The sequence below is a fragment of the Danaus plexippus genome, chromosome 6, assembly GCF_018135715.1.
Source record: "Danaus plexippus chromosome 6, MEX_DaPlex, whole genome shotgun sequence".
In the NCBI taxonomy this organism is placed as follows: Eukaryota; Metazoa; Arthropoda; class Insecta; order Lepidoptera; family Nymphalidae; genus Danaus; species Danaus plexippus.
The window spans coordinates 9702465-9729116 of NC_083540.1; the positions used below are offsets into that span (position 1 = coordinate 9702465).

A 26652-nucleotide genomic window follows, 5' to 3' on the forward strand; every position below is an offset into this window, starting at 1 on the left:
TACGAAAGGCACGTGTAAAGCTTTTAGCGTGATGAAATCACACGAGTTTTATTCGACCTTTCCTGGATTATGATAGCACTCATTATGCTGACAATGATTTGAAGGCGTGTAGTCGAACTTCTAAGTACACGAAATATTGATAAACTTTCCGTAATGTTACATAAAAACAGTTTTTATCCCAATGTAATCTGGAGAGAAAGCTTAAAGAGAAAATATTCTTTCGAAATTTATAATTTAACAAAAATATAAGGGAATATTTATATGAATAAAACTCGCGAGAGTCTTAGATCTCATTATATAAGGGAATATTTAGTGCCATCGAGAATATTGAACTTAACCAGCTCCGTAATCTGTACCACAGTAGCGTTGTCCTTGTAATAGATTTTCCAGAATCAAATCTGAATTCCATTCCATTCCTATGTCAGATTTTGTTTTTTTTTATTATTGAAAAATCTGAAGAGTTCTAATTATCTTTAACATTTTATTTTCCCCTTCGTAGCAACAGATGCGAAACCTAGAAAAATTTCATATGTATGATAAGGAGGCACGTTCCAAGTCTATTAATTAACCAGCTCAGATGTTGGCTATAACTTAAGCCAAAGGAAATTCCATACCAGTTCATTGGAATTAATACTCTCCTATGTCGAGGGCCAATAAATAAGCCTTTGTCGGCAAGACACGGCAGCAGGATGTAAACGCCTTTGTTCGTTGACAATGATTGATGCAGCAGCAAACCTTAATCACCGGGACGTCGTGTCGCGGATTGTGCCTTATCTGCATGAGCGATACTACATACGAGTACCGACAGTTTATACTTTACTATTATCTCATTTATTATATTATATTCAGGTCAGGGATGCAAAGTACTGGAAAAATAGTCAATAACTTCTATAAAGTACTTGAACTAAATACACACATGAAAACGTGTAGGTTTATATTGCAGAATTATTTGCGATTAAAATAGAAATTGCCTTTGTTCAGAATTTGTTGTTAAGTTACTGTTTTTCTAGAAAATTCTCGCATTTCTTATTCTTAAGAACGTAACGTATTTGAAATTCAGTACATGAATAAAAATAATTTAATTTTAAACTGCATTGAAATAGTAGATTCTTTTCCTTAGGTTTGATTTCGTTTATTTGAGTACCCGAGAAAGATATCTATACAAATAAATAAAATTGGAGTGTCTGTTTGTAATATTGAAATAACCGTTTTTTACTACGTGCATATGAATATGTATACGGTACATACACCAAAATAACATTTTTTACAATTTTTGTCTGTCTGTCTGTCTGTTTGTTCCGGCTAATATCTGAAATGGTTGGACCGATTTTTACGGGACTTTTATTGGCATTTCGTTGATGTAATAAGGAGTAATTTAAGGTACTTTTTATCAAGATCCTGAATCCCCATCCTGAAATTATAACGCGTGAGTGGGAGGCAGGGCGCATACGGAGCTTAAGTTTTTTCATTGTTTCTGATTGTTTTTATTACGCATACGGAGTCGCGGGTAACAGCTAGGTTTATATAATATTACTATTAAATTTTAATAATTATCAGTGGTCCAACTATATAAGCAAATATACATACAACAATTCTCACTCGCAATATTGAAAATAATCTCTAATAAAATATTTAGTAAGCTATGGAAATCGTATAAATTAAATTAAATCGAAGCGGACAGTGAAAATGAAAAAAAAATGCAGAAATGAACGTGAGAAATGCTAAAGTATGATTCTTTTCTCAATTTAATTTTCAGTCGTAATGCACTTTTGTAAGATCATTGAGATAAATTTATTAGATTAGTTTATTCCTGTGAGAGTCGTTTATAGGCCGCTCACATCTCCACTTTCATCTTTGATTGTCATCATTACATGCATTTATGAGATGTTGTCAATTTAAAACTTTTGCATTTTTCAAAATTGATATTATAACTTTCGATATAAGTTTGCATCCTCGTAATTAATTCCCAGTTAATGTCAAAGAGTGATGTTTTATATAAGAGTCGGGGCTGCCGTGTGTTCAAGAGCTTAGACATAATTAATTGACAGCGAAGCGATAGAGAGCGTCAAAATGCTCGAAGCAATTACGAGTGGTTGTAGTGAGGGGAAGATAATCCAGAGATGTGGTGTCGGGTCACGACTCGCGACTCCTCCTTAATACGATGTAATTAAATACCTCTTAGCGTTTTGTGGTTTCTTAATGTTATTTAGTATTCTGATGAACCGTAATTAATTGTATTTTTTCAACTTTACTAAGATTCTCTACAGACTACTTATTATAAAGTAAAAATTTTTAGTTTTCAACTATAATGTATTTCATGCTATCACTTTGTTTTAAGTTGTTTATAAAATCAAATCTTGTTTTTATATTAACTTACATTTCAGAAACCGTTAATATACTTATTGCGTTATATGATAAGTCGTACCTGTTGTGCATCCCTCTGTCCGAAGTGTCCAATGTAATTTGGAAAAACAGTGAAATTGTAGGAGATGCGGTGCTGGTGACAGAAGGTAACGATGACAGGCAGACAGACTCCTGGCGCTGGGTTCCTTGCACCCGGGGGCTCCGTTGGCGTCGGCCACGTCACCGCCGCCGACAAATTCACAGCTTGAGACACATACTACGAACATTGGACATTATATCACATTTCAACAACACTTTAAAATATTTTTGTACATCCTATAATTAGAATTAGTTTTAGTATCTATTATTTAAAAACACTCTAAGAAAAAAAAAATAGGTTTAAAGATGGTTCACACGGTTTTGCGTAATTAGATTTTACTATCGGCCTCATTCCCGTGTTTGAAGTTTACTCGGCTTCCCCATTCTAGAGTTATATCAAACAAATGTCTTAAGTCACGCATACAAAAACTTCTGCATAAGGAGAGTATGGAATATTTTCGAGCTACTAAATACTAATCACATCTTGAACCCATTTCGATATCAAATCCTAAATCGCGCTAAAGAATAAAAGTTTTTTACTGTTCTTTTAATCGTTCCATTAGCTTTTTTTTTAAAAAAAGGCTTTTGGTTCCTCTCGCTGAACTTAAATGTTAAAGCTTTTCTAATGGTTAGTACAAAGAATATTTAAATAAATCTCAAAGACTCTGTGAAACTTACAATTCATGATCACTTTTCACCTTTAATTAAAATCTTAATCTGAACATTTTAGATAGTTTTTAATATTCGAATTACGTAGTAAATATAAACACATGATTTTTTTAATATTCTCGACATTTGTGAAACAATAAAACCTCTTCATTGGCTATATAATCCTTTGTGCATGCAACTGGCTGGTTGTCATAAAGCATTCCAGTGATATATTCACATTATATTTAAAGCTCCATTATTCAATGTGTGGTAAAGGGATAACTATCTTGTACAAAATTGAATCTGCACAAAGAACTTACGCAAGCGTGTTTTTGCCAAAATAAATAAAGGTAGGGCTTGAATAGGAAATTAACTTTTTCGAGGGACAGCCGAGATAGCCTCCCGACATTCCTACACAATAATTAAACGTGCTTTTGTTGGGACACTAAGCTCAAAGTTTAATATGATGCGGTAGATACTAGATAGCCAATAATGATTTCATAATATAAGGGGTTTTCAAATTTAGAGCGTATGAATAAAAATGTTATTTTTGTATATATCTCAATTCATTTTAACGTAAAATTAAAACAACACGTAACGTTAGAAAAAATATTTTATCGTGATCATCAAAGGCTTTGTAAAACAATAGAGAGCAATACCTTAATCAATAACAAAAGCACTGTTTTATTGACAAAGAGAGAGAACTGACAAAAAAGAAGTCATTACAATAACTAACTACTATGTATGAACTTATATACATGCCAAAAGTGTTTGTCGCCCTTTGTAAGGCATTTTTATAAAATTTAACCTTAGGCCGTATGTTGTAAGAATCTTTTTAAGCAAACTGGCATTTTAATATATTGCTGTTTGTTTGATGAGTCAGATTGACTGTAGAGAACTAGCAAATATCTTGCAAGTCATTTCCCATGGGAAACTCTCACTCTCACTCCGGGATATTGTCACTTTAAAGAAACTTTTCAGCCATCTCAACATTAGGTTATAGATATTTCTTAGATTAAATATGTTTTATGAACACAATTTACTAACAATACATAATACAAGGAATCATCTCTCCCATAAAGTCAGCATAAAATTTTGTTACAATGAAATTTAATTCATTCGGACACCTTTTCAAAATTTTCCACCCTCTGTGCTCTCAAACGCTGAAATTATCCGAGGCGATAGCGGCCCGTCGTGGTGATTGTTTCAAACAAGCTTTGTGAGATTGAATTAAAATACGTTTGTTTCTGTTTTAAGGATTTGTTAAAAGTAATATAAATGACGGAAAACCTTGCCGACTTCTATTTTGCGGTTTCTCGCTTTTGTTATTATTTGAATCGTCAAAACATTGTTCATTTACAAAGAACTGAAATACAAAATGTTTTGTTGTGACAATATAAAAGTAATATTGTCTCAGTATTAAATACTGAGGTACTTTGTGGGTGTGTTTAAATGATTGTTATTTCAGTAACCAACCTGAACAGCGGGGTTCGCTTTAAAGTATGCGAACAAAGCTCCGGTGATAGCTAGCAGCATGACCGCGTTGAGAGCGAGCTGCATCAGACGAAACTTGTGAGCGGAGGTGTCGGTATTGGTGCCGCGCATATCACGAAGCATCTGAGTAAACCACATTCTTTAAATAATAAAAATTATATCTGCTTAGCTTATGAGACAGATTTCTTTAGATCGAAAAAATATAAGTTCTCATATACACATATATATATTTTTTGAAACAACAATAGTTTATATACAAAACGTCAAATATACCATTAAATTGCTAGTGACGGCATTCTACATCAATCGCTAAAAGAACAAATGCATTATAGGTTCATGTAAATCTTGCTTGCGTTTCAATCCGTTCGGAAGTGCTTGTTCTCGATTCGATCGCATTCACTCGGCAAGCTTTGCACGGAATTCTTTGTACATGATAGCGTTAAGTTTGCCAGTCGAGGTAACTGCTGGGATTTCAAGTGAAAAATGGTTCGCCGCTCGAGTTGAGCTGGTTTCGAGAGTTATTTATCTAGACTTCTTGTCGGGTTCTTACATTTTTATCTGTCACTGACAAATAATATCATTTAATGTTTTTTCTAAATCTTTTACAACAAACCGAGAGGAATATGCCAATGTTCGTACCGATATATGAAATTTATTTAAAGAGCGAGTTCCCGAATAAAAAGTTTTTCCCTTTAGATAACATTTTAAAAATATTTTGATATAATGTAAGCCGCACGTCCGCGGTAACATGCTTGCGGGTCTACGATTCGGCTTTTATGAACAATGTTGAAAATGCTTGACTTCAGTACAGTTTCGTACATATTTAAGGTTGGAAATGTATTTTTATTTAGCTTACGGTTGGACGGTACACTTAGTTATTTGAAGACATTCTCAACCAAAATAATGCGGTGCCAAATATTTATTCTTATTAATTATCACGTATCCATAAGTCTAACAAATACCAGGAATATGTCCTTCCGGTTCTTATAAAAGCATTCGGCAAAAAAATAAAAATTTTTCGAAATGTTTTCGAATCCAATTAAGATTTAAATAAACTAAACGACCTAAATAAATACCGTGGATTTTTATTCCGTTTCGTCAGTCCTTACCCTTCCATTGTCCAGATAAAAATCAATGGTATTTCATTAACAAAGAAATGAAGTCAAAACCCGTAAACATCGTCGGTCTACCTCATTCCGTGTTTGTCTAATCAACACGCTGCAAAGCAAAACCATATCTAACACAAGGCAATACGATCGAGAATTTAAATGTAATGAAATGGACCATATTAATGTTCATACTGTGGCTGTGGTCCTATCGAAAGTCTAAATGCCAAATTAGTAAAATATTTCTTATAAATCAATTTACCATCACTTTCGGGAAAATAATTGTGTCAAAATTCAATTATAATATGGAAATTTAAATGTATTTATCAAAATATAGTAATACCATATTATGTATGTTGTGCTTACAACTTAATATTTGAACATATTTAAAACCTTAATATTCAATTGACGCCACAAAGCTCGGTGTCATAGCACCGTTTATATTAATCCGATGGTTATGCGATTTCGATATTATTTAAAGCCAGACGTAATCTATTGAAACATCCGATAAAACCACATTTTCAATTCCATTTTGTTTGAAATCGCGGCTTGCGATCAAATTAAGTGCAATTCACAGGAAGCTCTTTCGAGTGTGAAATAAAATGTTTTGCGAATAATTCACAGAAGACGGAGTTTTGTTAACGGAGAATAGAATAAAAAAAAATAATTTATTTGTTTTATACTTACTGTACTGTACTGTACTTTACAACAACTAACAAATATATCTTCCATTTGTTTACAGACTTAATTCATGACACAATTCATACGTTGATATATAATTACACCTCGATACGTGAATGAGCGCCGCGTCCTTAATATAGCGCTGTATTTTAATTGCAACTACCATTCGGTGTAACAGTAAATGTAGAGTTTACTGCACTTAGCTTCATGGAAAATGCTGTTCCAGTAAATGTTTCTCATTATAATGCAGTATTCAATTTATTTATTTTATATTAGTTTATGTTATTTACTTTTGAAAAACGTCAGTAAAATGAAATATAAATAACAATTTATAGGAACTCTGCCAATACCTAATAATAAAAATCAATATTGGTTCGGATCAGATAAAAATGTTATCGATTGTTATAATTGCGAGCTTTATATATTATATATTATATACAAATGTCAAGGTTATTTTATCTGAAATTTCAGTGCATAAAATCCATTTGCCAACTATTCCGTACTAGGGTGTTAAAATCACATTACCCCTGTGATTGTAAAATTCATGGACTTTAAAAGTTTTGCATTATATTATAAGACAGTTAAACTTTCTGTTATTTTAACTTATATTAATATTTGTTACTTAAGAATAGTAGTTGCGTAATAGCTCATTACTTACTCTGTGATGTAGAGACATGTTGCTTCCGTTTTGAAATCTCACTATGGTTTGCAGTGAAGCCGGAGTGGACATGCTCTTTGTAATGGACGAGTTCCCAGCTTCTTTTTCCTGTTGCTCCTTGAGTAATAGTCCCCGAGCTATCTTGGCGTTCAGGCTCTTATTGACATGCTGGTGCGGTAGCAACGGGGCTTCCATAGTTTTTGTAGTATAAGAGGGAGAGGAAGTCTGACTAAATGAGTCAGAGGATACATTTGAATCTTGTCTAACGCTAATATTAGATGAGGAACTCGGTGATTGTTTCATTTGATTATTTTGCGGTACAGGTGCCGGTGTGTATGGCGTGTCCGGCATTTTTTGTGGAGACCTTCTTATCGCTGGTGGTTGGGGGTTTCTGTTACAGTCGAGTTTAGGTGGTCCTTGTTCCTTCTGTGGTGCGGGCGGTGGTCGCTTGTTGCCGTTAGGATCTGTTGTCGTTGCATTTGGCCGGGGGGGAGTCGGAGGTGGTACTCTGCGTGGGGGTTGCGGTGATGATCGTCGCGGTGGTGCTGGTGGTGGAACCGGCAAGGGTGTTACCACCGGCGCGGTCCTCTGAGGTACTGGTGGTGGTTGAGGCGGCTGTTGAACTTGTGGTGGTGGTAGCTATATATAAAATTAATTATATTATTGGCTCTTGCAATTGTTATAAGTAACAAAAATAATCTACTTGTTAACATTTTTTAAGGAAAAACATGTCTTTCTTAATTATATTGCACAAAAAATAAACAAAGCTTCAAATTAAAAAGTAGTAATATAATTTTTAATGTGTACCGACTCTATCAATTGGCTCTCAGCAAATCAAACAAAACACAAACTTATTACATATAAGACCATAAACTAACTTCATTTCTTCACTTTACTTTGATTTTATTCAACAATTTTAGATTGTCACGTCATTTATTATTTTTTAATTATTATATTTTATTATATTGTTGTTTTAGTTTCAATAAAAAAAAAAAATCATTTTTATGTTTAAATAGGATAAATATTATTTAAGCAGCTTTCATTTATTTTGAAAAAATATATTAATCCCTAACCTGTTTGAACTTTCTTTAATAAAAATGTATATTAATATTTTCCTTCTATGTATTACAAACTTAGCTCTCTCCCACTTTGTTTGGCGTTTTTATGTTTGACTGCTAAAGTTTCATGATGTCTTTCATCAGAATTTATTAATAAAAAATTTAGTATGTATTATTGATGTAACAAAAATGTGTATTTTATTTTATTGCATATATGGTGTTGAATATAAAAGCTAGGAACAGATGGATTCCTGATAAAAGTAGAGACGTAGCGCTTGATATGATTTTATACAGTGATGCTCTCACTTCCGGACAATGAATGGAAATATTTGTATTCATAATATAACAAAAGACACTTCTTTGTGATACCGTCCGAAGATAGGTTTCTTACGAGACATGTTTTCAATGTGTTTAAGACAAATATAATAACATATACTCTACATTTACGAATTTATAATGAAACTATCACTCACAGAATAATAAATATAATAACATTGAAAAAGATGTATATTTATTTTATATAATTGCCTTTTTGACTGGATGCGGAGTAGCGAACCCCGAAGGCGGGCAATAGGGCAGCGCATCAGACGGACAATACACGGAACCGGCTCTGGGCTTTATTGGGGATAGAAACAAAATATGTACCCGTCTATGTACAAACAATAAAGGGAGGTAGGTAAAGGAAGCATTTTTTCTTACCTTGTTGACTTGATGAGATGGTGCAAACCTAGAAGGTGGACAGTACGGTAGGGCGTCTGAAGGGCAGTACACAAAACCTGAGGGTTTTGGTTGTGGAGGCGCGCATGCAGCTGTCGAATGTCGTCGTGGTGTCCCACCGTTGGGACGAAGTAGTTCCATCAGTTTCTCTCCCGGAGTCACCGCGAGGCTGCCGGCCCGGCCATAGCTGAATCCGGAATTAATTCATAGAAGCATTACAAAAGGTATTACAGATCTTTCATCCTATACTAACATATGTTTGGTTATGACAGTATCTAACACGAAAGCAATATTAAACAGAATGTAATTTAAATCTCTTTCGATGTTTATCGATCAATTCCTAAACAAACAGTGAGTCTTCATTACTCGGCACATCACGCCCGTCCATCTCAACCATCTCATCGACCTTTCATTTCGACAGCTAATTACCCCCATTGATTACTCGCATTTGCTTTCATCCGTCCTATAATGAATAAGCCTTAATTAATTTGCTTTTATGCGATTACATCGGGCTTCATGCCTAATAATATTTGTATTATTATAATGAAGTGTTTGAAGATCTCACTGTAACATGCCTAAACATACTTCTTACTGACACATTAAATCTATTCTGTACTTCGCTTGTTAGGTGAGCATTTGTTGATGTTGAAATGACGAAAAAATGAGACAAAACTGTAAAGTTTAAAATGCTGGAATATCTTTATATATTAAAAATATTAAATATAAGGCTGTCAAATGTACACCATTATCACCAATTTTAACTAACACTAAAAGAAAATATTTCAAGAAATTTGTTCAAATGTAATTTAACTCAGTATTGTAAAATTAAATATCGGTTAAAATAGAACGATAACTTAATTTGTATGCGATGTTGCAGAATCATATTCGCTCCTGTAGATGAATATTTCTTTTTATTTCTCCTATTAATTTTGAATTTGTTAAAATTAAGAGGAAAAGGTTGTTTCCAAGTGGATAGTGCACTTTTACAGAGGTACTATAATAAGTTAAGTCATGAGTCGGTGAAAACTATAATTTCAAACAATGAACAAACAATGTTAAAGATAATTAAGAAAAAGCAATTAATAGTTTTCTTAACTGCTATTTATTTGCAGGTGCTAGATGTTCCCGCACAGATCAGTTAAAATTGGAACCGAGCTGTGTGGAGTTGAACTTTCTATTCACATTCCGTAGATAAAAAACTTGATCTTAAATTGTGAGATAGTGACGAAAATCTATTAGATATATGTGTAACTCTCAAACAGTTCCGCGCGAGAAACTCCGGTGATATTCAAGTTGAGCCATTTCACCAAAATTCTCACCTATTCTAATTTATTACCTTGACGAGTCTTACCTTGTAGTACGTTTTAATATAAACTATGAGAATATTACTCTTATCAGTCTGCACACGCATATTATTCAGACTGCACGTAGAGTATATTAAACTAACTTAACAACAATATTAAAGTAAGCGCCGGGAGCGCTAAGTTTTGTAATTAATCACACTTTACTCTGACTAATTAGTGTTTTCGATTCGTCTCTATATCTATATGATACGGTGATCATTATACATTATAATATTTACCGAATATATGAAGAAATCTAGTCAAGAGTAATTTAATACAACAATGTATTTCCTGCTCGTTTATATATTTATACAAAAAGTCCTTCATCTAATGGAGAACATCCTCTTATTTTGGACAGTAAAGAATAACTTTATTAAAGGTTAATTAATATCATAAAAGGATTCGGTCAATCGAATTTTAGCATGTTTTATTTCGAATATTTTTTCATACTTTTATTAAAGACATTCTTAAGTATACTAACAATGCTATACTGGCACTTATAAAGTACTAATAAGTAGTAGATACCAAATATTATAGAAATACAGACAAAGGTAATCTGTATTAAATCTCATGACGAAGCCCTCAGCACCTGAGACGGACAATGAACCATCAACTTTATTTTTAAGTACTAATTAAAATATTTTTAAATTACGAATAAAAATAAATGAGTTCGGTAAAGCTCTACTGCTCTCAACTAAATTCATTAAAAAAAAGGCTTTAAAAAGCTATATTTTATGTTTCATTAAACTTGCGTGGATGAAAAATGTAAATGTAAAAGAGTAACTTATTATCCAATGTACTACTCGCTTACAATCCTCGTATAATTTGAAATGAGATTAAAACTAATTTTGTTATACTGTCTGCTAGTTGATACTTGAAGGCGGGAAGAAATGTCTTGGAAAAATACAACGGAACCATACCATTCTAGTGTGAGGAATGCTGATAAAAGAGACTGGCGTGTAATAAAACAAACAAACATACATCCTTCTCTTGATATTCTCCGGTCATATTGAATTACATTAGTCTATTGTTTTTTAATTGATAGCATTAAATGTTAACAGATTTTTTTAGAAATAAAATTTTAGGTTAATAAATACCTAGCAGTTTTTAATCAAAAGTAGTCTGAAGAAGTTTTAATTTAATATTATTGGCAACTGTAATAAATAATTAATTAAATCAAAAAATAAAAATGTTCGAAAGTCTCAAACATTCATTCTATTTCTGTACTTGCTTTATATGATTTATAATTATGATAAATAAAATATATATTGATTATTTCATAATATTGATATAACTGTTGTTAAAAAACTGAATGTCACGTCGTTAATAAATGACTTGGAATTATTTACGAAATAAAAGCTAACAGCAATCTGGCCTAATGTCACACCGATGATTGAAGGATCGATCTGGACTCCATTAGTGGTGGGGATGACACTGTCACATTCGTTTAATGGTCATTTCAGAGTTCTGATGTCACTACGCGATATAGAATCGTATTATATTTTCTGATTTTAATTTCGTACAGAAGACATTGTTCGTTATTTTTACATTATTAATTGTGTTTAATAAAATTATTGTCCATTTTTTACAATACAGCAAAGTAATATTAGTTTGGCGTAATAAAATCGATTGATTATTATTTAATTATTATGATCAGCGTCATCCCTGATCCAGGACCATTAAGCTACTGACCTTTCTTTTGCTCCACCCAAGGACGCAAGGTGTTGCCACGCTATCGCTTTATTAAATTTGAAAATCTCTTTTAAATTGGAATTGACTGTATATTTTGTATCTATAAAATTACTACGGTGTTATACTCTGTATAGATAAATAATATACATATATTAAAAGCATAATTACTTTTCATATCCTGTTACAAACAATAAACAGTTGAGAACAGTTATAATAAAATTATAGTAGAACTTGCAACTCGTAGCTACAGTTTATTTTATGTGTAAAGTCTTATTTGGTTCGCAATTGATTTGTTCGCAATTAAATGCAGTTGATTAGAATTGGTTGGTCTAAATATATATAAATAATTTGGACTTAGAAATAATTTTAGTGAAATAAATAGTAATTTAAAATTGTAGTCATTCTAGCTACTATTTAGTTTAAAAATAACAACGTGAAATACTTAAGAGAATAATAATAAATCCAATCGATTACTCAAAGTAATAAGAGGTAGTATAATAATAATAAAAAATATATTTTCTTATCAGTGAGTTCGTTACCGTCCTCGCACGGAGTCTGAATCTTCTCCGGGCGCGTCGGGTTGAAGGTGCATTCCGCTCTGCGCCCACGTTACTGTAAGCCAGTCTGAAAATAAAATAAAATGATTAACAAACCAGAATCTACAAAGTATAAGGTTTAAAATAACCTTCCATAGCAGACAATACATGTTTATTAAAAGATTGTTTAAAATTAAACCTACACGAGAATAAAAAGATAGGAATAGTTAGTCAGCATGTGGGACGTTAAGTAAGAAAAGAAAGCAAAAAAAAATACAATAAATGAATGCATTTGTAGATAAAAACACAATAAAGTTCCATCAAAAACTATTCAAGTAAAGGAAATCTTGAAATGAACCTGTTTATTGAAAATATTTTATACCTTACTTACAACAAAGGTACATTGAAAAAAAAGTAGAGAAAAAGAATTAAACAGGTTTTATAGTTCCCCCGACACCGGTGCGCTAATAAATAATTTTAAATAAACCGACAACGACCGACTGTGCTTTTATTACACACTACAAAATAATAAATTCAAAATTTTCGACATTTTAATTTTATTTATCCGACTTTCTACCATTTATATTTATGCATTTCACTGCTTGCATGTATGATACGTATAAACAATATTTGTCTGGTTGTACATATATTTCATTTGTTAGTGTAGGTAATCTGAATTTTTTTTTTTTGAAAATCATCATAGAAAGGTCAGTTAGAATGTCCATTTCCTAATCTGCATATTATTGCACTTTCTTCTGAATCGTCGATACTTTATGGAGTAGGCACGATATTTTTTACTAAGATATCACTAAAAACAATTACTCACTGATATTCAAAATAACGATGAGCCACTCAGAATCAACGAACGCTATAGGAGGTGCAAAGAATCGTGTGGATCGCTATCACCGGACGTAATTTATTAAAAATGGGTCTTAAATAATTAACTACAATATAAAGGTTTAGCTTAACATGTTTTTCATTTTATCATAACTTTAAATTCCAATTTTTTTTCTCTTATGAATGCGATCTCCGACAGCGATGATTCTTTTATGACATCGTTTCAATACACAGCAAAACTTATTCTTTTTTGATAAGAATGATGTTAATAAAATATAATTTAACAAAATGGGTCCTACTTTGACATGTAACTTCCTCAGACTATATACTTTTTTTCTGAACTTCTTTCGGTCAAGGCAATACTATTGCACTCGTATTTCTTATTCTTAAACGTTTCTTTGTTACTATTCACATCAGAATTTATCCCTTGTTCTTTTTCTTTCAACATTTTTCCGTTTTTTTGTTTGTTTAAACTCTCTTGTCGTCTTATATTGAAACTAATTTACGCAGGAGGATGTACGAAATTGAAATAGCATTACGAACATAATTCGGATCAGTTATGGAGACTAGATAGTTGACTAAGTTAAATCTGATAACATTCATCTAAGTTTACAGGAGATGAACTTTCCATTGATCCTTTATTGCCAATAGATGGCGTCAGCAGTTGAGAAAATAATTAGTTTCAAGAACATAAAATAGCAATTACTACAGGATGATAAACAAGAAAACACAAATATTGTTTATAACTAGCACATTTCAAGAACATAAAAAGTGTTTATTTTATATTCATACTTGTCTAAGGTATGAGTAGTTAATATTTAAATGCGTAAAATTATGATGCATATCTTTAGCTGCACGTAATTCTGATTATCTCTAATAGAACTTACACTTTTTCTATGTTTTTCATACATAGCTTACATAATTTAAGTGTATGTGTTTATGTATATTTGGATTTAAAGCTCAAAATGTTTTTAGTTTTAGACTAAAATTAGCCCGTCAATTTATTGCATAAAACAATTAATGTTACATATCAGCTTGGAACGGAATAAATATAATCACGGTGATAAAAATATATGCGATTAATAATGTAACTTGTTAAACTTTTTCGTTTTAATCAAAATTATTCAAAAACTCAAGTAAAATACCAAAATAATAAGAGTTTTATTTAAGCTTAAAATAACTTATTCTAATAATTGTTTAATAAACTTGGTCGACCTGTGCGTTCCCGAGAACTTACCGAGAATAAGTCGTATATTATTCATGTCGTCACAAATAGATATTTTCTGAGTAAATTAATTGATGAGATTACAATGACAATTTATTGAAAAGAATCTAACAAATCTATTCTTCAATATTATCCGCATCAGTCTTCACAGAAATGGTGACGTTTTCTTAGAATAATAGACATAAAAATCACAGAAGGAGATTCAATTTAAAGAACTACCAAAAATCGGTTTTAAAAGAAATACTAATAAGCTTAAAGGAGATTTAAGACTAATAAAATGCGAAGGTCAATACTTGATATCAATCTAGTTGTATCTTTTTATACGAAAAATTATTATTATACAGTTGTAATTATCAATCTCTTAAATGAATACTCACGTTACTCGGATCTCGATATTGATCTCTTGTTTTCTATTAGTTAATTGTAAAAAAAAAAATATTTTAATGCACATTTAATCAAAGCTTGTTTTACCAAATGACGCTGAGTAAACCACACATTGTATACAACGCAACAGACATAGTAGAAACAAAACTTCATTATTCTTTATTTAATACAATTGTAGATGTTTTTGTTTGACGTTAACAAAAGTGAAAAGAAAAATGTAAATTCATACATCCCATGAAACAAATATCAAAACAATTACTTGCTAAATAAGGCATGATGAGTTTTTAGTGTTACTATTTATCTTCATTACTACTTTTGTGTTATAATTATAGATCCACAGTATATTCAAAAACATTTACGTTTAGATGTCGGCATATACTACAATTTTTTGAGTATTTTCTTTGGTAGACGTTCTATTTAGAAATTTATTCAAAAATCAGATTAAAATACGAATAAATGTCTAATCTAAATGAAACATTTTATTCAGTAATAGTAATCAAAATATTTTGCTCATACTAATCTTATTTTATTTTGTCACAATCAAACATTTAAATCCTACAATAGGCAGTGACCGGTCTGGTGACTGGACTGGTAATATAATTTTAATTAATGTACAATCTAAAGATATGAGTGTTCCATTTATAATAATAGATACATATAATTTTAATGAACTCTCGAATCACGAACGCCGCTCCAAGTCTGTTGAGCATTCCGTCTATTGTTTTCAATTTACGATATTAATTGCTTTGATGAAAACTATTTATTCTTGGGCAGTAGTTCATACAAATGACATGTATATCAGAAATTTATTTTAATTATGACGATGTTTATGTACAAGCCAAGATCAGGATTATGAGCATCAACAGAGACACCCAGAAAAATAGAATCATAGGGAAAGAAAGAACGATCTCGTAATAAATTCTGAAAAAACCTACTACATATATTTTATCTGTTACTGTAATCTTCAAGGGAGCTACTATTATCAAGTCTTACTCGCTCGTCCATTCGATATACCACATTCGTACTTTGTTCCCTCAACAATAGCCCGACCTTCAATTCTTATCTTAAAAAATTGCTTACTACAGATAAGACTTTTCCATTTGCGAAGTAAATCGAAATCTAAAAAAAAATCAAGTATTAGCTAAATCATTTTATTAAATGCGATTTGAGAACTATATAATTAACTTATAAAATGATTATGATCTGTCTCGTTAAAGTCACCTAAATTAAGAATCGTCACAATCCTTTAAAGCGAATGTCACAACGAAAGATAAGTATTTCAACATTCAAATAAAAAGATAAACCTTCGAAGAGAATCATTCAAATGTTAAGTAAATGTGAACAAAAATGTTCATTTGTATTCCGATCGATCCTACTTCAAAGTGACATATCGGAGAAGGCTTTCAGTTATTTACAATATTTATTCGCATTCATGTGTTATTAAATTATATAAACTTATTGGACGTGCGCTCCTTGACGAGGGTCTCGTGATCGTGGACTGTGTCATAGTTATATTAATTTGGTAGATCACTCATGTTTTTGTTCGTCGTGACAAATTAAATAGCGATTTGTTAAGCAGATTACTCTACTCCTCACTCAAGCAAACAATTTTCCGCTAATAAAGCAATATGTTTAGTTACAACCATGCGAAGAAAACTGGATGAGATCCCATATAAAATATCATTAGTTTTGTGAATTAAACCTTAAATGTTATTAGAACGACCAAAAAAATTATAATGCAGTAGATAAAAGGCAACTGTAGAAAAAATAACACATGTCTAATAGTGAAGAAAATTACAAATTAAATTATAGTTTCCTAAGTGTGCGGCGTAAGAGCCTTGGTACGAAGAATTGGACGTACAATTTATATCTTATCGATTATTGACTTATTTATTCTGGCGCTAAAAAGGTTAAAAGCCTCTAACGTCTTCTGTTATGAAGACAAAATACTTCAAAAAATCAAGCTAACCGAGTAATTTTGACATATACATATATGTGCATAAAGCAACACATCTTGTATTTATTGCTAACAATATAAATATCTAAACACCATGAAATACAGATACCAAATCTATTAAACCTGTAAGAGCTCTAATATGACAATTTCATTACAACACATCTCACTCACACACGATTGATGACACCGTTTCGGTTATGACTATTTGATTCGGATATAACTTCATATTTTTATTTGCCGCACGAGAAACATATTCTGATTTTCTTCTACGAAACTTATATCATGAGGGTATATCCTTTTGTGATCGGAATATAAATAGTTCAAAGGTATTAAAGGAGAACGAAATCTAAAATAATGAATATTGAATAGAGGGGTGATTTGATGGATGGCATAATCGATAGCCGAGTTCAATACGTCCTTCCTATTTTAGAGACAGATAAATTTCACCTTACTATGTAATTTTAAAACAGCAATAATATTCTTATTTTCAAAAATTCATAAACAAAATATAAAATACAGATATTATATAATTGACAATTAAAGAACGGAACTCATCGAGGGTCGTTAAAAAGTTGTGAAATCAAAAAAATTATTGCAAAATAATTTAAAAATAAAGGATTTTGAGAAGCCGGAGCCTCATTATGTACTTTGTTATTATTTAATTCAGTAGTGTACTAAGATAATTATAAAACCCATTATATTATATGAATAAGAAACCGAATACAAAAGACATTTTTAAAAGGCTTGAGTAAAATTTCTAAAGAATTGCAACTACTAAAACGTAAGGAATAAGTTAGGTATACTTTGACACATGTATATTTACAAACCTGTTTGTAATAAGTACGTTTCAAGACTTCTCGATATATACTTTATTGTACTGGGTATTAGTTATAAGTTAACCTCTTTGTGTTGTTGTTAAATAAAATTACATTAAATAAAGAAATACTGATGACATCAATTACTGCTTCAAAACTTTGCATCATCGAACGAAAAAAATATTAAATAGGGCCTTATACATTTTAAATAGAAATTGTAGTATCAAGATAACCTGAAAATATTACCTTCTGGTGGAATTAAAAACTCCTGGTAAACTAGTCTGTATTTTTTTATAAAAGTCGTGCTAAACCATATAAGTTATTTTGGAAAAAGGTTTCTGGAAAATGACTGATAAATTTCAACGATTTTTTTTACGTTAGTGTGAGTTTTATTCCAATATTTTGACTGATATTGATGTTAAAATAATAGAATGCATCCTATAAATTCAAATTTTATCCAAACTTACAAACTGAGATTGTAAAATCTTGAAAATGATATATTATAACTCATTATATTTCATACATCGAGCCAACGGAATAATCGATATTTTTGGGCTGAGTAGGTTTATATACTTTGCAAATGTTTAACTTAAACTTGTAGAAAAAATACCAAACCGGCATCAGGTTGTGTCAAATAGAGTTAACTAGTACTCGAACCAGAGACGGGAACAATACTCAATTAGATCCTACACAATCTGTAAAAGTACGAGCATGTAACTGCGACTTGTTCATCTCTGCTTTTATGTATATTTTTTGTTCTCAGATGTTCACTCATACACCCCTATGGACATATTCTCCATAGACAATTTATCGGTGACGAAAAGTTTAAGACTCCATATCTTAAAACATTGCTTGCTCAGAATCTTATAACTGCAAAGGACTTACGATTTTAATTTATTCCTTAAGTCTATATACAACCAATATTACTTTAAAACTTAATATTTTTATTCGACCAGGTACCGACAGTCTCTGAGCTGAAATTAACTTCGGTACATGTGGGATGGAATAAGATTCTTCTCAATTTTTTTGCAGTTGATTTCGAAGTGGTTTTAGAAGTTTTTTTAATATATTTCATGTTTCAGATTCTCAATATATGTCGTTTCAGAGTTTCAGATGCTTATTATAAGATCACATAAAACATTTTTAGTCAACGTCATAAATTTAAAACCTCGTTTACAGTCGTTTATATATGAGCGCTGTCTGTCCAACCGTCATGTCAGTACGTCCAAACCAGTTATTGTAGTTCCATTTACGAGTAAGTCAACAACTTGTTTTTAATTAAATTCTGTTTTCATGTCTCATGTTTCATGTTTTTAAAGATGATAAAATAGTTGTTTCTGCAAATTACATGCTTCTTATCGTAATTATAACAGTTATTATCTACAAGGTAGCTGTGTATTTTTGTAACATGGCATCAACTTTTTTCCGTCCATCTATCGCATGTTACATTACAGCACTCAAACCTGACCGCATCAGCTGCGCGTGTAAGATTTATATTTCCAGTCATTCCTTCCAGTGCTTTGGGTTTGAATCGTTTTATCAGAGATTTAAATAAATATAATACTCAGTTCGTTAGGTACCTCTCTCATATAAATGTAAAATATACATTTATGGATTCCGTATTTTAATAAAAAGATTGAAATGAAAATTTTACTTAAATATAGATTTTTCAATTTCCCAATTAATATGCTATGATTTAAAATAAGATTTCATCCCTGCTATCTTTTGATTGTATAGATAAAGTTACTTAACTTATTTAAAACCAAAATAAATTTCATCTGTATCGTGGCTTTTATAAAATTTAGTACAATTTTTTTCTAAACTGTATTATTTCATATGCAATAAATAATTCAGTACTTATAAAAAAGTCGAAAATATATGAATAATTAAGATTTATTTCAATGAAAAACATTACTCTGCGTTGTGTTCATAATAATACTACGTAATTGTTCGTTTTTTTTTGATATATGTGTAAATAACGATATAATTTAAACGACATTATCACATATAAAGATCTCCTATTTCCATATGACTCGCCGAGTCGAACACGAGAGTATTAATGATAATTTATTGTTTTCCTCTTTAATTATGTTGATGAAATATCATGTGTCGCTTTAATTCAATTAGTTAGTGATTGTAGCAACAATGAGTTTAACCCCAATCATACTGATTCAAACAGGACATAATAAATTCAAAATAGCGAATCATTTAAAATTTAGAAAAGCATTTTTTTTATTTTCGTTATTTGTAAAGCTTGTGTGATACTTTGCAGTTGTCATTGAAAAAGTAAATATTAGAAATCTAAAGAGTATCAACCGAGGAAAGTTTGTGTTAGGTTAGACATACTTGCAGACTTTCTGACTCAATCAATCATTGAACAAAACTGATTATGCCCTGACGGCCAACCAGCCTATAAACGACTTGCAATAAATTGGTAACAGCTGCCACTTCAAAGTTAAAGTTTTCGCACCAAAACTGTAATCGATGAATGCTATTTAGTAGAAGGTAGAAAATATATTCTTAAGGTAACTTATATATTGATCAAGATCAAGAGCCTGAGCAAGAATCTTTTCTAAAATAGAATAAAAGCGGACTCAACAGAAGATGATATAATTTACGTCAACCTGGAGTCTCAACGAGAGTCTCAACGAGTTTCATTAAAAATAATCTTTTCTAATGTTATAATTTAAGCATTAAGGTTTATATTCGACACTTAGAATTAAAAAAAAAAATCCTTTTTAAGATAAATCCATCCTCATTTATTAAAAGCCAACTTAAACAACAATCTGTTCCCCTTCGATGTCTATTTTATGTGCATTTTTAGTTTTTATAAATTTTTGCCATTATGGAGTATTTTACATTTGACAAATATTTTTTTAAAAACCTTACTAATTATCACTGAAAAAAGAATAAATTATGTCCAACATTGTCTTTCCTGTGATTCTGTAAAGGGTGCCTGCAACATATTATTGTCAAATTCATAAATGTTCTTTTCCTTCTGAACACGTCATTTAACGCAGACATTTTATTTTAAAACCATAAAAACATCAATATTAAGTAAATACAATATGGCGGACGAGCTGAAAGGGTGCGGTATAATACATATTGTATTAAAATCACTAAGTAGTGTGAAATACTGCCATTAATACTTAGACGTCGTCTACAATTTGGAAACGAAGGACATAAATCAGCCAGCCCCGACGGCGGAGGTCAGAGTTAAAGCTTTCACTGATAATCGTATCTATTATAGACTGAGGATACCTCCAGTCTAAGGAGAGCCAAACCATTTAAACATTGAATTCCCTTTCGCCTCCAGTTTCCAAGCTGACATAATCTATAGAAAGTATTCATGTATTCCGAACAGAAATTGTTCCATAGGTACAAAATAAAACTGGGATTTTTAATTACAAAAAAATATAATATTTTCTTACTAAGGTTTCAAAAAGTTATAGTACTTTATCTATTTTCAAGAATCCAATTAATTTAATTGCCTTACCTGGCTACCAAAAATTTTAATCCTATTAGAAACTTACTTTAAATATTGATGGCTCTTGACATAATACTGATAAATAAGATATTGTTCTAACTGTTTATTAAATTTGATATTTGGTAATAAAACACTTTACCTCTTAAATGGACATATGAAATACTTGAATCTCATCAAAAGCAAAAGTTTCGACGAGTTGCCGACAAATTACCAGACCGATATTGTTTTATGAACATGCCCTATCTGTTTTATTGTTTTGTTATGATTAACAAATTTCTCCGCTGGGATATTAATATCACTCTTTGATGTATAAATACCGATAAAAATGTCGTAGTAATCTCTGACTACACCAGACCTCATGTTATTACCGTTGGATTTTCATTTGCGTTTTTCACTCTGAACATGATCAAAAGTATACAAAATTTCTAAGCCTCTATTTGTATTGTAATAGTCCTACGTATTTCTGTCAATATTCAATATTTACAAATAGAATTTAAATCGATTGAGATAAATACTTCACGACCGTTATTTATTTTCATATAGTCTTAGTTCCGACGTTCCTCTAAATAAAATATCTTTGAATTTCATGACACTGCCGGAACCATCGTTGTTGACGTCCTCTTTAAAAATATCGGACGATTTTGTTAAATTATGTTGTAAAATTATTATAACGTTGAAATCACAAGATGTTACGTATGAAAACAATGAACATAACTATCTATTATTTAGCTGAACGTTATAAAGTACAAATAAAACAAAAATATATGTATATTCAGGGCCTTTTTCTCTATAGCTAAAGTATTACATGAATGATAAATTGAAATGAACCGTATTTCTTGACTGTTAAGTCTCACGATCATTTGAAGTACCCAAATCCCTTCTATCAAACTTGACCTACTTCCCCTGGAAGGCAGACGGCTGTATTTTGATTTATAACAAAAATATGTTAGACCTTATTGCCTGGTAATAAAAATCACAAATCATTGGTGGTTATGATTATAGGTACTTCAATCCTGTTCTCAGTATTTCAGATAAATATATTTGTAAAGTTTAGCGAAGGCTATAAGGAGCTCGGTTTTTGAATTTCTCTATAAAATATAATTTAGCATATTGTAACCAGAGTCCTTTATAAACCTTTTTTATTTAAAGAAAGATTAATTTGGATTTGAAACAAATAAAATGTTGTGTGTGAACTTAGCGGGTGAAACCTTTTGAAAGTCAATAAGAACTGTTCTTTTATAACAAGGTTTTTCATTGTGTTTCATATTCCGAGGTTCGGGCACGAGTCCAAGATTTGGACACAAGTGAAATGCATTTCCAAGCTTTTGAATATAAAATTCAAAGTACACATTATTCTTACTTTAATCTATGTAACATAACGAGCACGCGTATTTATAAGAAATATTTTGCTATGTATTTATTTATGGGAAATATACAGCTTACATTACAACAAATTATTTCGGTTTGGTAAAAACAATTTGCCAGAACAGTTTCCACAGTTATTTTGACATGGAGTGTATTAACCTCACGTCAGAAATAATACTAACAATGATAAAAAAAACAACAAATATAACCAGAACATTAACAGTAACATTAACATTAACATTAACAGCAAGGAGTATCAAACATACAGTTTAATACAATAATCATTTATAAAGGTAACAAAACAAAAATAAAAACAATAAATTTATATATACAATAAAAATGATCAAAAGAAGTACATCTGAATCTTATTTTGCATTATATTATTAATAATTGTTCTTTAAACTACATATAAAATTAGAGATATTCGGATAAAAAAATTCAATGTTATTATACAAATTATTATAATTATTATAGGATCTGACGAGAAAACGATTTTACTTTACTATGCAAAGTTACTTGTAAGATAATTCAATTGTAAATTGAAGACTATCTGTCATGTCGAGATAATATAGAAATACATTATGAAGAGAGAAATAGACGAGAGCAAACAATTAGGACCGATGGTCAACAACCTGGAGAAAAAGCTATCGTTTAATAGGCATTGTATGACGATACAGTGAAATCAAACCGGGTAGATCGATTCAATACAAAACATATTTTATAACGTTGGATCCGTATTAAATGTAAGTATTTAAAGATATAAATTTAGAATCATATTTATTGTGTTATGTGGTATGTGTTTTAATATTAAGGAATAACAATAATATATTTGAAAGTGGCTGTGTTTTAAAAATACATATTTATTTTATTCATAAAACTGGTGTATTAAAGTCATCGTTTCTTTATAAGGAAACGTAACTAGAGTAAAATTTATCTTAATACAAACATTAATAAAAAAAAACTATTAAAAAAGTTATATGTAAACGCTCAAACGACCTGAAGTTAGTTAGTGTGAGATTTTATAAATGCGACAGTTAATATTGCCACCCTGATTATTATAGATATTTACTATGTAAATGTACATCTAATCTAACATAAGATAAGAAGAAAATTATTAGCAATGAGTCGTGAACATGAATATAATTGATACAGCGTCACTTTAACATACAAATTCAATACATTTGTTGAGCAAATTTAAAGGCAATTAATTAAATGTTGACATAGAGAGCTCCTTAGACTGCTTCGTTCCTTTTGATGTATTAAGTCAGTAATCTCTGGTGAGATTATATTCGATATATTCAAATGTTTGACTTGGAAGTGATGAGGATTCAGCTGATTGTGGCATCGGTCTTGAGCTTAATGTCAAGTTACAAACATTTACTTACAATTACTCCTCCAGTAATCACTTTTGAACTAAATGCGCTTAACAATCTGTTTGCTTGAAATATATTTTATAACTGACGTAAATCTTTGACGTCAAATTTATACTTAGCTAACATTGAAAATGTTTTGATAATGAAAAACAGTGTAATACAGAAAGTTGCTAATACTTTTATTGTTTTTCGAAATAAAACCACCGAGAAAACCAATGAGTCAATTCTTCCTTAGAGGTCTCTTCGATGGCATTTTCATTTTTCAGAGCTCGTAAAATGAATACCACAGATTTTATTATTAGTTCTTGAGAATAAATAATAGTCGCAGGGTGCCAGGTCAGGACTGTATGGCGGATGACTCATTATCTCTACACCTGCCATAGTCAAATACTCAACAGTCTGTTTAACGGAGTGCGCTGAAGCATTGCTGCGGTGAAGGAGGATCCTGCTTCGAAGGTGTCACTGTCGAATTTTTTCCAAATCACCAGGCAAACAGCGATTGTTATACCAGTCTGCAGTACTGTCCTTCCGTCTTCTGGCAACGTGTCACGAAATGGTCTTTTCAACAAAAGAATATGGCAATCATCTTTATCCTTGACTTCTTCCTTTCTTTACCTTAGTTGGCCGATCTTCGAAAGAACACATTCACTGAGCTGATTGTTTTTGGTTTCAGGTTCTTAGCAATATATCCAGCTTTTATCACCTGTGACGATGTCAAATACACCATTTGAGTCACTGCCGTTAAACTAAGCTAAAATTTGGCGACACAAGTCCATGCAAAGGTGTTTCTGGTCGTCGGTTATAGTACGAGGAATCCATCTGATACATAGCTTTCTGACGCCTAAACGTTCCTGTAATATTTTTTAAACTCTCATAGGCCCCACTCTCTTATCTTTCTCTATCATGCGTCGCACAGAACCGATGTTATCTTCAGTAGTCGGTGTTAAAGGACCTCCCTCCCCTCGACTTTCACTCTTAAACTCGTAAAACCAATTGTAAATAGTGGCAAAGGATGGGGATTCATTAAGAAATGCTATCGCAGCCTAACATAGCTTTGTTGTTGAGTAAGCCCACAACGAAAGTCATAATAAATCATTGTATTTATAACAGTGCATTTTCACGCGTAACAAGAGTTTTAGATTTGCCGCCAATTCACAAAAACAAATGACAAATAAATGCAATATACCACATAAACTTCACATAATGAGATCTAAGACTTTCGCGAGTTTTATTTATTTAAATGAACCTAATATTTTTCGGATATACTACGCGTGCCTATTTTTGTAGAAAACTACATACTCCCGATGTTTCGGATACTTTACAGCAACCGTTTCACATCACGTCTGCCCATGAGAGTGTTTTTAAACCCCATAACTCTTTTTAATTAGGTATACTTTGTTCCAATTATATATAACGTTTCATAAAACAATGGTATTTATAAATGTATTTATATAGATATAATAACATCAATGTTAAATACATTCAGAAATTTAAATGGTTAATGTAACAAAAGTAAAGCTTCTCAAATTATTTAATACATTTTCACGACGTTAAATGAACATAAATTTATAATTGGTCGGTAATTCCGCTTTATGTATAGATCTTAGTGGATGTTAATCGTTTTGAACTAATAACACAAAGTGAGAATTCTACTATAATGGAATACCAGTTCCACGTTAAATTATTACCGTCGTTGCTTTAAATTAAATTGCTAACAGAATAATGCTGTGGTTCTATTGATTCACTGGCGAAGAACACGTTGTTTAAGACTGTGCCTATTGTTTGAAATACTTACTTTCATTTTAATTTATTTTTATATTAAAACAACAATATTCGTATTAGAACAATTTATACTGTTTCTATTATAAAATGTTGTAAAAAGTTGTGCAAAAGAATCGATGATATTGTTAAATAGAACTGACTCGGAATATTTTTTCAATGTATTAATAACAATTATAGTAAGTTTTCAGGGACCAAAATAAATTCGTTGACTTCATAAAAATATTAAGTTCTTATATAAATAACATGTTATTGTAGTTTTCAGAATTGAGCGTACGAATTACCGTTGATGTGATTAGATTAAACCTCTCTATTGTATGACGTCACTAAATACTTGCATGTCAAATCAAAGGTGTTGAGAAATAGCTAAAAAAAAGAATAAAAAGAAATGAATACCTTTTTTTCTGCATATTTACAAAAAGTATATACTCGTATGTACATATGCTTAACTGCATCTGAAACTTTATTTTTACATTGACTTCTTTCTATCTATGAAAATAACTGAGTAATATATATTTTTTTATATTTATGACTTTTTTACCTAAATATTTAACATTTCTCTTTTGTAAATGTTAAAACAACTTCCCAGCGTTCCATGGATTTACCGTTCATAAGACGAATCCATCGTGGTGCAGGGAAAGGAGCTTCAACAGTGCCTGGGACTTGTGACCCAGGTGTAGATTTAAGGGCCCCTTATCTAATGCGCGTTAAAGTTTTGTGTTCTTTATGAGAAATAAATGTCTTTAAACCGAAAGCCTCACCTACACCGCCCAAGCTCCTCTCACTACCTAACCAAATTGTAAACGAATCTACTAGGACTGCCTTCGAAGTACGTCCTAAGAATGAATTGGTGTAAGATCTGTACAGACCTAGGTCTTTTAATAGAACGTATAGTGATTTAGCTGTTATACTTCTCGCTCCCACTTTTACGGCGTACAAATTTACGAAAATCCTATTCTTAGTGAGTTCGTTAGTGAGATCATTAGTGAGCTCTTGTTGACCTTGATGGCATGGTCTTTGGGGATGTTGGTTGCCCAAGGAACCGTAAGCGCCGT

At 31.2% G+C, this 26652-nt stretch overlaps 1 protein-coding gene across 1 annotated transcript in view; it reads right to left on the minus strand.

The window, feature by feature from the left end:
• The window catches only part of LOC116778774 (atrial natriuretic peptide-converting enzyme), a 53753-nt gene that overhangs the window by 14481 nt on the left and 12620 nt on the right, over positions 1-26652 (minus strand). Inside the window, exons 3-8 of the mRNA XM_032672795.2 lie at positions 12379-12463; positions 8787-8991; positions 8616-8702; positions 7030-7668; positions 4567-4707; positions 2426-2620 (exon numbers count right to left, since the gene is read on the minus strand). Of these exons, the coding sequence (XP_032528686.2) occupies positions 2426-2620; positions 4567-4707; positions 7030-7668; positions 8616-8702; positions 8787-8991; positions 12379-12463 (1352 nt within the window). The remainder of the gene's footprint in view (positions 1-2425; positions 2621-4566; positions 4708-7029; positions 7669-8615; positions 8703-8786; positions 8992-12378; positions 12464-26652) is intronic.